The sequence below is a fragment of the Strix aluco genome, chromosome Z (genome assembly GCF_031877795.1).
Source record: "Strix aluco isolate bStrAlu1 chromosome Z, bStrAlu1.hap1, whole genome shotgun sequence".
Lineage (NCBI taxonomy): Eukaryota > Metazoa > Chordata > Aves > Strigiformes > Strigidae > Strix > Strix aluco.
Window position 1 is genome coordinate 20,486,604 of NC_133971.1, and position 19,052 is coordinate 20,505,655.

Consider the following 19,052-nt stretch of genomic DNA (forward strand, 5'->3'; position numbering starts at 1 on the left):
CACTCCAAAAGAAAGTTAACTTAAACATGTATGAATATCACCTCCAGCTTTTAACTGAATTATAAAAAAGTAACAGTTCTAAAGGACAAAGATCTCAACAACCTGAAACAATAAAAACCAGTGAAATGCAGAGAAGATAATAAATTTCCATTTTTCAGCTTATTTTGAGGTCATCCATTTTCCTTCTGTGCATTCAAGCCTATATGCCAGTAAGGTTCTGTTGCCAAGATGACAGCAATTTATGGGTGCTTATAATGCAAGAATCAAAGCTGCTCAAGACTTAATAAACATCGTTTTTCCCAATTCACTTTTGAAATGTAACTGTAAATATATGCATATACCAAAGTTCCTTGGGTTTAAAGAAGTCTGAACAAACACTAAAACTTCAGTGGTCTGCAAGGAGCAGAAAGACTGGAAAAAGGAAAATGAAATTAATAGTACAGATTGCAAGAAAAAACTTACCATCATAACTTTAAAAGCAAAAGGGATCTTATCTAATTAGTAGTGACTTTTTTTTCTTGTAGTTTCTTTCTAACTTGGTCCTCAAAACTCCTCAAGCAAAAGACAGGCAGAAGGGGAGAGTTCTGAGCAAGATTAATATAAACACTTAAACAAAGGATTCACACAGTTTTTAAGCTCAGAAAGAACTCTGCCTAGTAACTTTGAAATCTAAATATTACAAGAAATTTATTGGCATGATATTAACTCCTGTTTGAAATCAGAAAATATGGCTGTGCATTTACAACACATAACCTTGAAAACTCCTTGAGAAGGAATAAACTGATTCCATCTATACAATGCTTCATGTGTAAGAGAAAACAAAAACTGCAATAGAAACAACTGAGGAGATAGTACGTAGCTTGAGCTATACCTGAGAATGTGTCTCATTCTCTTGCAGCTCTCTCTTTAGTGTCTCATACTCTGTATTCAAGCATTCCATTATCTTCTTGAAAGAATGGCTACGTTTTGTCAATTTTTCTTTGTCATCCTGGAGTCTCTAGTCGGAAAAAAACCCAAGACAAACCAATTAATGGATGAGTTCATTTGCTGTGGACTACAGACAAATTATTTTAATTTAGCTTTCAAGATGCTACTTTTTCTTCCATTCAGAAAAAGATCATACGCATAAAGAACTCTTAAGGCTTTTCTCTAGCAATGCATGCCCTTTTCTAAAGATAATATTCAACAGTTATGACCAAGTTATAGGCTTAGACAATACTATATCAGCACAAGTGGGAACAGCTGATGTTATGAATTTGTAGGAAATTTATCACATGTGAAATGGGAAGTGCTCTAGATGGAGTTTGTCTTAGAGCAAATACATGCAGCATAGATTTTTCTTCTTTGTTTGGGTTCTGTGGTTAGATTGCTAAAGTCAAGTTTATGGGTGGTCATATGTTACAGCAAAAAAGTTCAGATGAATCACTAAATTAAATGGGAAATTTTGTGGAAGGAAGTTATCAAAAGGTATCCAGCTGACAGCCTGCTACATGTACTCAGTTAATGTCACATATATAAGCAGAGAAGGGTCTGGATTCACTCGCAGTGGTGTGCAAGCCCAGTTTTCAGCTTTCAGTCAGGATTCTCAGTCATATATCTGAATTCCCCTCCACTAGGTGCTCAAAACCACAAATTCTGTATAATCCAAGGTTTAATTCCCTTCATTACCTTTTTCTTTTCTTCTCCTGATGCTTTCAGAGCTGGCAAATTATTATAGACCTCCAACTCCATTTTTGTTTGTTCAATTTTGTCTTTAAGAGAAGCCAGTTCATCAACCATCTTGCCCTCCAAGAGGTCCATCTTCTGTAGGTCCATCTGCAGTTTTTGACTCTCTAGATCACCAGATACACAATCTCTAATTAACAGTACTTTTTATTTCATAATCCATTGCCCAGTATATAAAGGTTTATGCTATACTTAAGCAATACAAACAGCTCCTGCATATCTTTCTGATTTTGATATTCATGGGAATGTTAATGTGAATGAAAGAAAAAAATTTGTTCTTCACAATCATCCCATTAGTCAGACAGACAATTATTGTATATTACATTACTCCACAACTGAAGAGTAATGAAAACATGGTGATTTTCTATATCACAGTGTGGTATGTTAAAGTTGTTTATAGCATCAGTCAATTTCAAGTCTTAAAGCAGTGGTATTACCTTACAAAAAGTTGACTGCAAGAATGCAGACAATTTAGAAAATGCAGACAATTTTAAAAATATATTTTTTTTAGGTTTTTTTAGCATCATGTTGGTTTTATTTATGTTGCTTGTATATGATGACTTAAGATTTATGAGAGTAAATAGCCAATTTGCTTTAAATATTCACTCAGTACAGGAAAACACTTCTGTATCTCCACACAGAATAAGAATTGTCATAGATTACAAAATGAGTATGTGCTACAAAATACAGCATTTACTTCTCACAGTCCTAAAAAGAAACAACACAGTTACAGGTAATTAAACAAGTTAGAAGTATGGATGGATTCTTATACGAAGACAGATGTAAAGACTGAAAATGTTCAGACATGAGATGCTTAAGAGAGGACATAATAGAGACAGACAAAAAAAAAAAAACCAACTTTGATCCAGTTTTGGGGATGTTATCCACACTGAGTGTGGAAGAGTTAGATGTGGCAAGACTTGTTTTGCATGGTTTTCTGACCCACAGCCTTGTCACTATATTTTCTTCATGTTTCTGAACATTTAAACACATGGCTACTTGATCTTATGTTTCAGAGCTGTGTCTAACCCAGAAGAATGATACAAATAATGCAGGTTTTTTTCTACATTCTAAAATATCAGGCAAAGTGGGCTGTTGGGAGGGTTAAGACAGCACAAAGAAACGTCTCTTGGCGTAGACTGTATATGTTGTTCACACACTCAGATTTGTGCTGATCACCTGGAAAAAGGGCAGGAAATCTTCCCCCCAACGTAACCAAGGCAGTATAGGTCTTTATGGCAGAAAGGAGTGGATGCACATATATGACAGAGGGAAAGTTCACTTTTCGAAAACTGGGTATGGTTTCCTTGGTGAAATTATTTGGGGAATTATTTGGGAAAATCTCACTTGATGAAAACCCTGTCACAGCAAGATTTTGGTACTCATCTCTCGTGTGTATTCATGCCATGTACTTCTTTTTTTAGAACATTTCTGGCTTATTACTGAGAGCTTTGATAATTTCTTTAGGAACTTCAAAATAAAGACAAGCCAAGATTTTTGTGTAGAACCCATAATTATCCTGAAGGAACACACTTCCATAAGGTAAGACTGAAAGGGTCCTCCATGTGCAAAGAGCATTTATAAATATGAAAAATTTCCACAGTGGTAAAAAAAAGGGGTTTAAAGATAAAAGGTTTGGAACTGCACTGAATGTCTGTGATTCAATGTTTATGATGCCTTCCACCCTAAAGGGCTTAAGAAAACACTTCGCCTGTATCTAGAGTATTTCATAACTGCCCACAGTTTCACTTTCAAATTCCTAGTATTGGTCAACATCAGATTCTAAAACATGGCTGAACAGATCACAGCTATACTTCTCTTGTTCTACCGCACTGTGGTTTAAAGACAGACAAATGCTTAAGGACCTCAATAAATCAGGGCTTTAACATTAAAAACAATAAAAAAGATTTATGAAATAAAAATAATTCAAATTGGAGAGAAATGGCAGAAAACAACTTTAGATTTTCTTAGGATTTATTTAGGCCTAATCACAGCATTTTAGCTTTTCATATAGTCATTTATAATTTGTTATTTTAAAATAATAAATAGTTGACTAGTTGTGATTTATTTTACATGTAAAGAGTAATAACAACATAAATGCCAAAAAGCCAGAAAGGATTCTTAGACTGTTCTATCTATATACAGATAACAACTATGGTGGGACAGCAATGGGCTATTCCTATCCATTCACAATTTCTGGAGAAAAAGGAAGAAACTAGAAGGGGTGAATTTATCCTTAACCAGCAACAGCCTCAATGAAAAAAACTCAAAACTCAAAAACCTCAAAACTTCTCTAGGGGAAGAGACAGGAAGAGGATGCAGCCCAGTTCCTTCTGATAGACCATGAAGTTGCAGCGTCTAGCAGGCAGTGTGTACACAGTAGCAAACTCTCAGATCAAACTACAGTGACCCAGGGAAATGTTTTTGGGAAACTATGCCATCAGCACTTTTGTTTACTCTTCATGGTTTCCTTTTCTCTGCCCCCCCCCCCCCTCCCTTTTTTTTTTTTTTTAAAGCATTCTGCTGGTGGACTTTTTATATCTCTGCTATGGCAATAAAATATGGAAATCCAGATTTTAATCACAACAAAAGAATCCTGAAGATGACTGTGCTGTAATTCAAGGGTTAGGAAGAACTTCAACTGTGCAAACTGAACATTCACTGTATATTTGAGAGAATCTTAAGTTGTTTATTACAGTATCTGTGACTCCTTCCTGTCAGAAGTTTACTTATGAATCATTTAAATGATCTGCTGAAAATTACGTACTGTAACTTCCTTCTCTCCCCTTGTGAAGAAAGAAATATATCTTTCAATCATGTCTCTATAGTGCTATGTGCTTCCAGAACATCCTTATATTGTAAAGTAGTGAGAACTGATGCTTACACGAAAGAACAAAAAGTCATATTTGAACTTGTAATGTATGGCCCAGCTTTTTAAACTAAGCTAGAACTGCAAAACGAGTATTTGTAGACAAGCAAACACTAAATGTTCAAACACACAACAGAACAATTTCTGTAACATTTTGTGCATCACAACTACTTATTTGCACATAACTACTTTGAAGTTATAACACAGGCTCCTGTTTTGAAAATTATTACAAAGTACAGCACATAACAGCATTCTAACAAAATGATTTATGGTTCTTAACTCCTGCCCCTTCCTTTCAGCCAGACAAACAAGGAAAGGCTTGCTGAAGCAATAATGATATTGGCAAAGGCTTAGAATTATGAGAACAATTCCACCATAAACAGTGCAAAAAAAGAACTAAATAGATAGTTGTTCTGGAAATGAAAGAAAAATACTGTCTGCTTTTTGAAATTACAGGCAAGATCCTGCAGATTCTTACACTTAACTATTTGAGTATTTCCAAAATGAAGTCAAAATGAATATTCACTTTGCAGAGTCAGATCCTGAGAATTTGAGAGCTACTCACTGTGGTTCCCAGTTATCCTCCCATGGTACATACTGCTTTAGGAAAGCACAAACCATAAGTAAGTGATACTAAGTACTACATTTACAAATAATAGATGGTTAGATAACTGTGGAAGTCTCAGTTTATTAAATGCTATTTGAAGATTGTGAAAAATATTTATTTCGAGGTGGATATTAGTAAAGTACAACTTCTAGCTCAAAAAACTTTGTACCCCTCTATAAAAATACATCTGTTAAACATATATAGCTGCAAGGAAGCTGATCATTTACTTATAATAGTAATTGAAATACTCCTGAGGAATATATATAACTTGTTACCCACAAGAGTTTCAATTTGTCAACTTGTCACTGTATTTTAATATTTGGAGATCATTGATCTTGTTATTAGTGTAACAACTCAGGGAATTTTAATTTTTTTAAGGAATGAATTTGAAAATTCATTGCTGATCTCACCTGTAATCAGATTCTTAGCAGTGCTCTGTGATTTCTGCATTTCATTTGATTTGAAAGTGAGGTCTTCCTGCATAATCTTCAGCTCTTGATTGGTAATAGATGAAATTTGTTTCATACGATTCACATTCTGTGTGTTACCAATAACAATAATGAGAACGTGCCGTATCTTTGAAACAAAAAACAGCAACTGGACAAATAAAAAACTCTCCTGTCCTAGTGCATTGCCTATTATTTGGCTTTTCTACCACAAAGACTGAAAATACTGGAGATAGTCAGAAGTGATATAAATGTGAACAATTTTCATTCAGCCAATTTTTGATAAAAGATGTACTGACAGGCTAGTGAAGATGCAAGAAAAATGTAGCAAGTGAAAACTGTGTAGCCATAATGATCTCTTCTAAAGTACGTGTCATTGTGTAAAATATACCTTATGGTATACCATACTGAGTTAGAAGGCAATTAAAGTGATGATATAATCAAAGTATTACTCAGCTGAAAGATTTCTATAAGATTAAAAAGAACATGGGAACCAAAAATACTTAAAGAAAAAATGATTCAAAAGTGCAAAAAATAGCAGACTGCACTTGGGAACAATTTCTGAAGTGTTTACATTAAATATTACACGGCAGGGTATTGTAAACATAATTTTAGTAGATCAAGACATACAACTGGAATATTGTCAGTTACTTAACAGTAGGGACAGAATACAGATGAACTGAGATTTGCAGACTTTAGGTAAACAAAGTATTGCAGTAGTTTTATTTGCAATATTCTGACCTGTTTATCATTAATGGAATAACGTTCATTATAGCAGTGATGACGAGTTACAGCAATTATGCAAACACTTCTTTTATTCTGGTCACAAGTATTATGTAATATTCAAAACTCTCCAGAAATAAAAAGAAATTAAACAATTTTTTTTTTTTTAACTACAGCTGTACATGGTTTAATACTTAATCCTTTTAGGAGATTATTATGCAGACACTGACTGGATAATATATAAACCCCACAATCTTTCTTTATCCATTCATTCTCCTGCTCTGTGCTTCTAAATTCCTAACTTGTCACAGGAAGAGGGAAATGCACTTACCCTGCTTGAGTGTTCCAGGAGTGCAACAATGTTGGCTTCTATTTGGCCTTTTCGTTCCAATTCCTGATTCTTCACATCTTCAAAATTCTCAAGAAAATCTAGAGATCAACAAACATGATAAAGAAGACTGCTATATGCATGGGTACCGCACAAGTCCTTGTCGTTTCCAGTCAAAACTTTGTATTAAATTGATAAGCTGTACAATTTCAAACAGGTTACCAGAGTCCTTGAAACTTGTCAATTTATGGGTTGGAAGGAGGATGTATGTTCCAGAGACATGTATTTGACTGATTAATGACATGAGGTCACCACCTTCTTGGATACTGTTTAGGTGAGAATTGCCACTCAATGGTAAAGGAGTTTCATCACCATTATTTCTGACACCTTTCTGAATGCTTGTCCCAGCAACTGTTGGTCTTAATTTTTCTGAAAGCTATCAAAATGGGCTAGTAAATAAAGAAAACAGGTGATTTCACTATCTAATGGCCTAGACTAAATGCCAAACACTGCTAAGGACCTGAGACCAATATTCACTTGGCATCATATCTTTCTGTATGATGTCCTTTTGCTGCATCTCTAATTTATGTTCATTCCAGTAAGTGTCCAACCTAATCTGACAAGACAGTTTTAATGGTGGCATGCACTCTGTATTTGTATCCTAGGCATACTACATTGTATTTTTGGTGCTGCACATCTTGAAAAAAAGGTGCTGGACACATCACATGAAAGTCAGAAGTCCATCAAGAAGCCACCCAGGGCTATAAGTTATGATCATCCATCTCCTGCTTGGTTTCCTCCTGAAACATGGCTTATATACACAGGAGCACTCAGGAAACATAGGAGTTTGGAAACTTTCTAAATGGATGAAAAAGGTGAGAAGTGCTTGTTTGAGCAAGAAGGATTAGATAACAGTAAATTCAAGATGGATTATTTGGGAAGAGAGAAAGAAGACAGGAGGAACCACTTAATACTGGCAAATCCTGAAGGGATGAGGATGGGCTAGAAAACTGTGGATCCCAGAGCATCCATGATTTTTTAAAAATTACTAATTTTAAAATTCTTTACTAATGAAACATTTATGGATAAGAAAACTATTGTAATTTCTGTAATATATTTTGTGTTTAAAACATTTGAGCTGTTCTTTCCTTTTCTGTTTAAAAAACTAAGTGGGTAATTTTTACTAAGAGAATCACTCAGATGACCTAACACAAAACTTTCAATCACATTTAACCATTTAGTGCTCTAGTGCTGAGCAAAGGCTTCATTAACAGCTCTCTCTTGTGGGGGTCTAAGACACTTCTTTTCAACATAACAGATTGTGCCATGGACTTCAATGCATTTTAGCAAGAGGTCTTAAATGCTGATTGCATTATCTTGATAAACCCACTTATTTGCTTCCAAGGAAGCTGTAGGCAATGAGGATATTGAATCTTCCAAAGGATGTATGTAAGGGAAGGCAGAGGAGTGAAATAAAAGCACCTTCATGAAAGAAAAGCATTCTCACACGTTTATAAATATGAAATGAGAATAAAACTAACATACTTTACATACACAAATATATAATTTTATAAACCTGACCTCAAAACCGTGGAATTAGGAGCTTAGAATTGTACCTACGTGATTTAACTACTGTTTTTCTCCTTTGGCATTCTGGACCTTTTTAGGTGGTTTTTTTTCAAACCTTCTTTGAATTTATTTAAAAACATTAAGCAAGGTCTGTATTTACATCTCATCTCACTGTCTTTCTGCAAGCAACTCTCCTTTTCATCACACCTGTCTGATTGACCTTGTTTCGTTTGAGTGCTATGTGTTTCACAGATTCATAAAAAATTGAATGGAAAAGACTGCAAGAGGTCATCTGATTAACTCACTTCAGGACAAAGACAACTGTATGTCAGTAATTCAGATGTTTGTCTATACTCTTCTTACATACAGGCTCATGATAGATACTCTACAATCCCCCTGAACAATCTATTCCAATGCTTGGTGAATGTTAACGTTAGGAGGTTTTTTCTAATATCCAACCTGAAATCTTCATGCAACTATTAGTATATTACTCCTTTTCTGTCCTCCACGGATATGCAGAGATAGATTATTCACTTATTATTGGAAAGAGCCTTTTTACATATTTGATGACTGTCATAAATTCTCTAAAATAAAAGACTCATTCTTTAATATTTCCTTGCAGGTCATGCTTTCCACATTCTCCATCAGTCTCTCTTCAGGACTGTCAACCTCTTTCTTTATCTGCAGAACTAGAGGCAATACTCCAACTGAAGCCTTCCTCAGTGCACAGGGAGCAAGATTACTTCATGTGTCTGACAAATTACACTCCTATGCATACCTACTGCTGTGGTTATATTCTCTTCCATGTTAGTGTGATACTGCTGAGCCATGTTCACTTTTTCTTTCACTGTAACTCTGAGCCATACCATAGAGCTGTGACTAGTGAACTACTTGTTCTGCATTTTTGCTGCTGATTCCTCTGCCCAAGTGTACAAATTTACACTTAATCTTTTTTGAACTTCTTGTACCTAATTTCTAATCTGCCACAGGTATTTTAAATTCTAACGCTGTCCTTCAACACGATTTCAGCTTTTCAGATGCAGCATTTTCTGTGAACTATATATTTACTCTCTTTCCTGTCATCGAACTGATTAATAAAAATATTGACTAACCCGAACATCCAACACACTGCAAAACTCCACTCAATACTTCCTTCCATCTTGACAGTGAATCCTTCATAATTAATAATTTTTTAATCAAAAGCACAGTGTAGGTTAATAATGGATTAATAATATTTCCTTAGCGTGCTTCTAAGAACATGAGACAGCAGTAGAAGATGTACTGAAGTCACAGTACACACCATCTGCTGCTTCTCCCTTATTCTGCAATATTATTCTGTCAAAGAAGGAAATTAGTTGTTTGTTCTTGACAAATCAATTCATATTCCTGTTTCTGTAATGTTTACAAATTGTTTGCTTGCTTATTTTTTCTACAATCTTTCTGGAAATGGATACTAATCTGACTATATTTCCCCAGCTGTTCAAGACAGGTACCGTGTTTGCTTTTTTCCCGTCTTTAAGATTCTTGCATGTTCCCCCAAATCTCTCAGTTAATCTCAAATTGTTCTGGAACTGCATCAATATCCTCTGATGAAGGGCAGAAGTAGAACCAAAATCTCAAAAGTCAGAAGGATCACGAGGCCCTGATTTCATGGTCTGTATTCATACCAAAAATCAAGATCAAGCAAGCTTTTGCCTTTCTGCTTCTCAGGAAATCAGGTAATTTGAACACACAAAAACTCTCTAACTACGTTCTTATCCATCTTTCCTCACTGTCAGCTGAAACCTTTCTTTCAGTATCATGCTGGCCGTAAATTATATTGAACATTTTTAGAGAACAAAGAGGTATTATATACTTTTGCCTTCTTGGCATATTTATTGATAATTTTCCCCTTTTTCTGAGTAACAGAACAACTTTTTTTGTAATCTGCCCATTACAGTATACTAGCAATAGGGTATATTTTAAAAACAGGTCCGTTTTCATCCTCTGTTAATTGCTGCTGAGGTCTCTATAACATTAGAACCTTTTAATATGGAAGAAAGCTTTAGTAGCATTCATCTTGAATAAACAGATATGAGAAGCCTTAATTTTAAAGAATTCCAAAATATCTATGCTTGTCCATTTTGAAGTGCTGCTTTTAATCAGACCTCAACAGCTGGTTTTATATATCTTCTATTTACATTAATTTCAGCCTTGCTTTCATTAAAAAAAGCTGTGTTCCTAAGACCTTTAATGTTTGATGAAAAGCATTGAAAGCTGCTCCAAATATCTGTGACTGTCTTATGAGTCCTAAGATATCAATTATCTTGTCCTAAGATAGATCACAGAAACTTTATGCAAAGATCAGGACATCAGCTCTTTTAGGGTCTAAATTAACTGAGTGTTAACAATACAAGAAAACCTGTATTTTGGTGTAATTAGCCCTAATCAAAGGAAATTAGACAACTTACTATCCATGCTTTCTTCCCTCTTCTTCAGCTCTTTGTATTTCCAATTTTCCTCTCCTGCAAGAGAAATAACATTGATTTAACTTTACATTGTCTCAGTCCTGGAATCCTTTTGGTAGGCAAAATGTCAATTTAAAAAATACAAATTCTACATGCCTAGAAACTACAGGATTCATCCCATGTCATTAATGTAGTCACTCCAACTAACTATGTCATACACACTTTTATATTAAAAAAAAAAAAAAAGATAATTAGCTTAATAAATCAGCCTCAATGCAATTTTTAGAACCTTTTAGAGATCAGAATTTTTGATAAATAAGAGTGGCTTAAATACTTTGTTTGAACAAAGGAAGTTCACAGGATTTTTCTGAACACAGATGAATTTCAGTAATAGAGAACAAACGCTTTTGTGCATTCAGGCACCATTGTTAGTTAAAACTTTCTGCAGCTCTCCTTAACACATGAACCATTTCAATGGCACTTTCACATATTAGAATGGACTTTCATAAGGATATGCTGCTTGTAAGTAACAGTGTGACAATCTCAGGGAAATATACAAGAAAACTGTACAAGCAATGATATAGGAAAATAAAATGCACAGAAGACTTTCTGCAATTAAGTTTAAAAGAACATTTCCATACACATTCTTTATAGTGGTATTAGGAGTAATGAATAACATACTATATATAATTCACAACATCTTTAAATCCAACCACCGACTCTCTTAGTTAAAATGTAATAGTAAAATGGGAGACTTGATGTATCTGTCACAAGTTTCAAGAAGATGAGACAATTCAGCTCCTAAGAATAATTTTAAGTTTCAAATATCTAAATTTGTAATTGTTTGAGTCTTGGGTATTGATTATTTTTCAGCATAATCTTGTAACTTTAAAGAATACAAAGAAAAAGAATGAGGCACATACAGATATAACTGAGCAAGCAAATTTTTGCAGGTCTTTTTACTTGTATGCCCCCAGGCTTTCCTTTTTATCTAGTATATACAAACAATAGGAACACCCTCGGGCCCCAAGGGAACTGTGATTCTGCTTCAGCTTCCTTGCAGCTGTGGCTTTGTTCCTTGCTGGACTCTCTCTTTCATTTTGCAAAGTAAGTCTCCAAAACTTTGCAACTCAGTCTGTTCTACTGTTAAGTCTAGCTACAGTAAGCCATCAAACAGAGAACTACATGATCTGTCAAGTGTTTAAAGAAAAAAAATATTTGAAATTAAGACCACAACTTTTAAAATGTCTTTACAGATAAGTTTTCTTTAAAATACGGCATTATTACATTGATATCTTAGGCTTTCGTACAATTTATGAAGTGTTAAGTCTATTCTATTGTGACTTAATCTTGATTTTCACTAATCAGTTAAAGGTAACTGCTAATATATGGAACATATAATAAGCGGGTGAATTTTTTACTTATTTAATTTTTGTTAAGTGAAAACTAAAAATAGTTACTTCTATTTATGGTCTGTTTATTTTTTTTTTCCCTGCTCTGTTTTTAGCACTGAAATATTTATCCTGAAACATTCAAAAAATCCTTACTTGTACTTTTTTCTCTACTGGCTATTTTACCTTAAATTTAACTAAAAAACTTTAGGAGCTGAAGTTTTGGGAATGCTTTGTAACAAACAATTTAAATACTGAGCCAGAAGCAAGCTGACAAGGGAGGGAGGGAGGACAGGAATCTCAAGGGCACACCCAGATTCTGATTTAGAGCAGAAGTATGAATGGCCATCTGGGATTCTCTCTCCATTCACTAGAGAAGAAGGCATTGGGAATTTCTGTGTCTAAAGCTACTCCTTATGAATATCTTCTTTATTCACTCTAAGTTATACCGACACGTATAATTTCCTTTATATTATGCCACAAGGTAACTTAATTCTGAATATCCTGACTGTTCCTGATACATTGACAGAGCACATTTGCTTTCTGCTACATATGCTTTAAACCCTCTTCTTCATCAGAGGTCTTTTTCTAACAGTGAAAGACATACAGTCCAGCAATGAATGATAGTGTGTGTAAACCTAGCTATCAAATGCGAAAAACAACTCATTTCTTACCTTCTGCATTTCTCCAAAGATACAAAAAAAGAGTTGCAAGCCAAATAAAGAAAAATTAAAGCAGAATAGTAAAGTTGGCAATGACATTACCTGGAAACCAGAAAGCTAATAAAACAGTCTTAATAAACTATCTGCACAAAAATAATTAAATATCTTGAGAAATATGAATTATTTTGTAACGCAAAAGATGAGAAACAGAGGTATCAAACATTTGTTTAGGGTCAATTTTAGAAATATTTGTTCACCTTGAAGAAATTTGCACTGTAAATTTTACACTGATTACCTGAGAAAAGGTATAAAGTAAAAAGGACACAAACACATCAATTCATCAGCCCTATAGAATTTAAATAACTTGTTACAAAGTTATCCAGAATGTATGCACATATTTATTTAACTTCTATCTGAACAAGATTTATTATAATTAGAAGGTTTTCCATGGGATAAATTTTCATTTTAAGGAGAGTCTTCCACAGCTGTTGAGGCCCTATGCTCAAATTTAAATTACTTCCTTCAGAACCATAAGTTCCAGTGCTAGGACAAATCCCAACCTAACCTAGCCTAATGTACTACAGCAGGTGTTTGCCAAAGGTAAGTTTCTAAGCTAATGCCATTTCTAGGCTGCTCCCAAACTCTTCTTGCAAAGATCAACCCAAAAAGTTTCAAAACCAGATTAAAATAGTATGAATTCTGTCTGCTTTACACATTATTATTAAATATTCTCAATTCCACATTCACTGACAGTGTATCAGATCATGCGAAAGTTACAATAAAAAAACCACTTTTCTAAAACTGAGCTGGTTCTGCAATGCTGCCAGTAAGAGAAACTTCTATTCCTCAAGTAGTCCTAAAAACAAAATTGGGACAGAAAACCAGACAGCTGTACTATTATTTTATATGGTGGCTTTACTACTCTATATGAACTTAATGAACGCGCCACTAAAGGTGGGTACTCCCCATTTCTCACATCTAAAAAGAGAAGCCTGCAGCCCTAGACACAAAACCTTCTTCTGATGGTGAATAATGGACATTTATATAAGCTTAAAAGTTTCAATCAACTAATGTCCATAACAATATGTGTTATAATATGAACAGATGCAGCTCTGCATAGTGTGCTACAACTCTAGTCACGTTACCTTGATGATTCTCCAGATCCATATCAAGTCGCTGAATGACCTTTTTAAAATGGTTTGTTTTTTCTTTTACTTCTGTCAGCCTGACAAATAGATAATGAAATCCAAGGTTAAAAATGTGATGTAAAATAGTTATTTTTTAGGCAAAAATGGAGAGAAAAATCAAGAATAAAAATAGCAAACCTAAGTTTATCAAAACCAAAAGGAGAAGGATTGTTGTTATTATAAATTGTATATGTAAAGCACTTGTCACTCCAGTCCCTATATCTATGAAATATAATTACTCCTGCTCTTTTTCATTAAAAACTTTTTTTTTGAGTTATCAGTAGTTCTTAACTTACTCAGTTGGTCCCTCTTCTGGTTGCTACACAGCTTTGCAGAGGTACAACATAATTGGTAAACTGCAAAAAGGAACTGTATTCCTTAGAAATTACCTAAAATTCATTAAGAAATTGCCAAGTAAAACACTGTATTATATAATCAATTGAAGTGGGAAAGGAAATTAGCTTAAAAACATTTCCGTGTGAATTCTCAAATATAATTCTCTGTTACTGTTTCCAAAAATTCTTTTAAGCAACTTATTATTCAATCAAAGGTGTCAATGCATTAAAAATTAACCAATTATTACAGTTGGAAATACCACTTAAAAGAATTTAAAATTGTTTCTAGGAGATTTCAGGAATTATCTCAATTTTTCTCTACAGAGAGATAAATCAAAAAGCTCAAAATCACAAAAATATTGTACTGTTTTATACCTCCTCCATTACTACTTATTATTACATTTACCAGAGTTTCTGGCAAATCTTCAGAAAGGTCCAGTATCCAAGAATCAAGAAGAAATGCCCTGTTACTCTTCAGAATTAAGTTTTTGTAAGCAACTTCATAACTCTTAGGTTTTAAGGCACATAACAAACAAACTCTTCAAAATGTGACTGCAGCGTAATGTGGGCTCATGTTCACAGATGTCCCAGATGAGTAGCTCTTACGGATTAATGTCTTCTTCAGCCTTAAATAAATTTATGTCAGTGTTATTACCAATTTATATTCTCAAGGCACGTTCATGAGGACAGGAAGTTACATATTATGAAGATCTAACTGTCCTATCACTATAAAAGTTGTTTAGAAGGACATGTTGTGTTCTCTGTGGAAAGTTAACACTTGCAGAGGCTCGAAAACGTGATGATGTTCTAGAAGTCCATAGAAATATGCGACGGAATTCAACTATCTGTCTTTAGGGTCTAAATGTAATTTGTAGCAACAGTATAATAATAAATTACTCACTGTCTTTCCATGCTTGCTATTTCTTGACTATCGTCCTTAACCTATAAAAAAGTATAACAACTTTAACATGTGAAATAAAATCTACAAATGAAAAAAGGAATCAGAAAAGATCTCTTAATTCAGAATACAGAGAATAGACACTCAGCATATGAAATCACAAACTTGCTGTCATTGTCCAACAACAACTCCTAGTCGAAGAGGTGATATGATTTAAGTGTTCTGTCTTCCAAATGTTCTCCTGATTTCTCAACACACATGTAAAAATCAGACACACTTATCAGTGTTGTTCAGTCCAATAATCCATATAGTATATATGGATAGTTACATAACACAGCATAGATCTTCGTAAACTAATTAAATTGTTCCTAGATTAGTACCTCCTATAAGGATACTGTCGAGTTATGTTACAGAACTGTTAAATAGGATAAGTTTTCTCATACCAACAGGATTGAGGAAATAGAACAAGTCAACCAGCAGAAAAGCTGACTGTGCCAATTTTGTTTCGGTGAACATGAAGCATCCCATCCAGCCAATTCATTAACTGCTCTTAATTTCAGATGATTTGTGCTGCTTAAAGAGCAAATAAAGGCAATATTCAAACTCAAGTATTTTAAATTACCATCCCTTAAAATACTGACTCAATCTTTTACATGATAACATTTTATGTTCTTGCCTGCTTTAGTAGTCTCTCTCTTTCCTCCTGTGGAGATTCCATGTTCTTATCCTCAGCAATCATTTGATCTCGACGTTCCTCAAGCTCATGGAGTTTTTCATACAGCTGCACAGCCTCCTGTTTCACCTGCAAGTGTGCTATTTCCTGTTGGAAAAGCAAACACCTACTATTTTCAGATGGCAAGACAGCATTGCAGGAATTATGTTTTAGTTAAGCAACAGTTATCTATACATTGAAAGTGAAGCTTATTTGTAACAAACAGTACAGAGACAGTATAAACAATAAACTTTATAATCCATATTCTCAATATTGTATTTTCTGGAAGGGAATAACCCAGTCAGCTACTTTTTGCTTTATGAGTTCATCCTCAGGCTAATTTTCTGAGTAGACTTACTACTTCATAATTTCTAGGGGATCACAAACCATATACAGTATTCAAAAGGACTGGAAAAATGTCTAGCATACTTTCTGAATATATACATGACTGTATGTTTCAGCTCATAAATCCTTTTATGCATGAAAGACCCAATATGAGAAAGTTCTCCTCAATCTAGCAATATGACAGTGTATTAGAAGTGTGTGTTTATGTATGTATGTGGGATAAAGAGCATCTTAGCAGGTACCACTTTGTGATTCAAACACCAGTTGCTTTTGAAAGGGAATATGGAACAAGAAAATCATTCTCACACATCCTGAAAGTGGAAAACATCCTGAAGTTCACACTGATCTTCATAGGCTAATTCCAAAACATTTGAAACCACATGAGTAACTAAAGCTAGGAACCCTCAGTATTGTTATCAAAATTTTGTACTTGGCATCTAGTAAAAATAATTTTTACCCCAAACTGATTAGAAATTACTGGTGGAAAACAGAGGCAGCTTTGGCTTCCCAGTCTAGGGCATGATCCTACAGTATCTGAAAATTTAAGGAGAAAGATTATAGATAATCTTTCTACTGTATTGTTTTACACTAGAGTTCAGTGAAGACTGGTACAGAGACCACTTGTTATCATACATACAGCTCTTAGAGCGTCCTCCTTTACATTTAGTGCATCCAGTTCCTGCTGTTGAACAACCAATTCCTACAGAGAAAAAAAATGCAAAATTCAGATAAAAATTACTACTTGATGAGATTACTTTTTTATTCTGCAACTTAGTATTTATAAAATGACATAAAACATCTCATTGCTGCTCTTAAAAATCTAAAAGACTGTGTCCAGCTTCTCCAAGTAACTCAGATATAATACCCACTTACTTTCAGCACCCAACTTTTCCAATAAACTGTTAGCATTGTTATTTGCTGATGGGCTATAACCAAAAAACTGTTTGCTCTGTTTCCACTATTTTTCTTAAAATTGGTACTGAGGGTGGAATTTATCATTTCTACTTCAGAAGTTTGAAGTCGAATTTTAAAATCTGAACTAGCCACCACAGTTTCTTCATAGTTCAGAAAGAGACAGGTAGGCCCTGACTAGGAAATCAGTTCACACTAAGACAGCTGGGAAGCACTGGCCTCAAAAGATGCCTATCTCTATGTACAGACTACACGGAGAAGCTTTATAAGACAGTATGTCTGAAGCTAGATGATCCCAGAGAACCTAGAAATCTTAATGCTTCTGTTAACATTAGGATTAGTGAAGTCACAAAAATTTTACAAAGTCCAGTTCATTTTTCTGATCCACTCAGATTGTACAACAAGAACAACAAAAAAACCCAGTCAGATTCACTTTTGTACACAGAAAGAAAACTTTCTACTCAAGTGAACTACAAAAATTGCTAGGGTTGTTTTTCCCTTTTGCTTGCTTTTTACACATGATAAAACATCTAAGCACTACAGTGGTTTTTAAAATCTGCATGTCAGCCCCCAAATTTAAAAGGAAAATTATGAACATAATTTGTTCTGAAATTAAGAAATACCAAAAGACAAAAGTATTCACTTTTAGTCAATTGCTCTAGTTACTTTTCAGGTACTTTAAGATACCAGCAAGTTTTATTGTATTACTCCATTCTCAAGCTCTTTAATACTTAAATTGTATCTGGAATCAATGGAGCCAGATTGAGAAACATTTCAGGTGAGTACAATGAAACAAACCAACCTGGGCAAGTTTTTCATTTGCAGCTTTCATCTCCATGTATTTAGCTTGATTTTCCTGTGACATGTCTTTAATTATGTCATCTGCTACAACCTTTTCACGTTCGATATCTTCTTCTACAACTTGAATTAACTTTTCTGTGCTGTAAAAATAGAACGTTTTTGTAACTTTTACTAGCTGATGTATATTTGAAGCACCCATTTCAAACTCTGGCATTCCATCAGCCTCACTGAAGTGATCCTTTAACACAAAAACTCCAGACTCTAAAAAAAGGAGTTACATACTTGTATCTAATTTTCTTGGAGCTGGATTAGCTATATAAGCATTCACATCACAGAATGCAGCAGATGATGAACTCTTTGCCCTTACAGTACCCACACAGTGCTTTCCAACACTCCCAAGCCTGTCTACCTCCGTAGTCCCCAACACTGACAAGATTATACTGCTTCCTCTCAGTTGTTTTCAATCAGTGAATTCCTGCAATAAGAACAAGTAGTGTGAAATAAAGAAGCTGGTATATGATTTGTGAGTGCACATAAAGAAAACATATTTTATAGATACCAGCACTTGATGGTACTGGATAATGATGATAAGGCAACTTTCTTTCATCAATGAATTGTTGTATTCCTTAAGAATGGAGACTGGCTTCAGAGTCTTAGGCAGTGGGGAGCTTCTTAGCCATGCAAGAACTAAGAAATTAGCTATTCATGACATTCTTGATTCACGACTTTAATCCTGTTAGGAAATCAACTGGCTGCAACCCTAAAAAATTCTCTACCACTGCAGCTATAGTGAGCTACAAGCAAATGCATTAGCAGATTCAAGGAAGGCAGACAGTTGTTCTCATTGTTTCACGTAGTGTCTAGTAATTTCTATGAAATTCCTGAAAGCTAGAGAGTCAGTTTGAGAACACAGCTAAAGATAAAGGAAATTAACAAAAAACTTCTAGACCCTGAAGAGTATATAACTTCCTTCCCACCACAGTTCATGAAAAACAGTTTGCTTGTTTCCAGAGTGACTTCTGCTGCTAAGAATAACAAAATCAGCTGGACACCTTCCTTCAGGATTTATTCTTCTTCTGTTTTTCATTAACTCTT

At 34.5% G+C, this 19,052-nt stretch overlaps 1 protein-coding gene across 4 annotated transcripts in view; it reads right to left on the reverse strand.

Annotated features, from left to right (window-relative positions):
* IFT74 (intraflagellar transport 74) overlaps nucleotides 1-19,052 on the reverse strand; it is a 38,516-nt gene that overhangs the window by 4,226 nt on the left and 15,238 nt on the right. For 3 of the 4 annotated variants that reach the window (XM_074813323.1, XM_074813325.1, XM_074813324.1), the window contains 10 exons: nucleotides 17,959-18,097; nucleotides 16,882-16,944; nucleotides 15,864-16,007; nucleotides 15,191-15,231; nucleotides 13,913-13,992; nucleotides 10,718-10,771; nucleotides 6,702-6,799; nucleotides 5,612-5,738; nucleotides 1,669-1,832; nucleotides 872-997 (listed from right to left, as the gene is read on the reverse strand). In XM_074813323.1, coding sequence (XP_074669424.1) covers nucleotides 872-997; nucleotides 1,669-1,832; nucleotides 5,612-5,738; nucleotides 6,702-6,799; nucleotides 10,718-10,771; nucleotides 13,913-13,992; nucleotides 15,191-15,231; nucleotides 15,864-16,007; nucleotides 16,882-16,944; nucleotides 17,959-18,097 — 1,036 coding nt within the window. The remainder of the gene's footprint in view (nucleotides 1-871; nucleotides 998-1,668; nucleotides 1,833-5,611; nucleotides 5,739-6,701; nucleotides 6,800-10,717; nucleotides 10,772-13,912; nucleotides 13,993-15,190; nucleotides 15,232-15,863; nucleotides 16,008-16,881; nucleotides 16,945-17,958; nucleotides 18,098-19,052) is intronic. The other variant, XR_012621738.1, reaches the window with a different exon arrangement.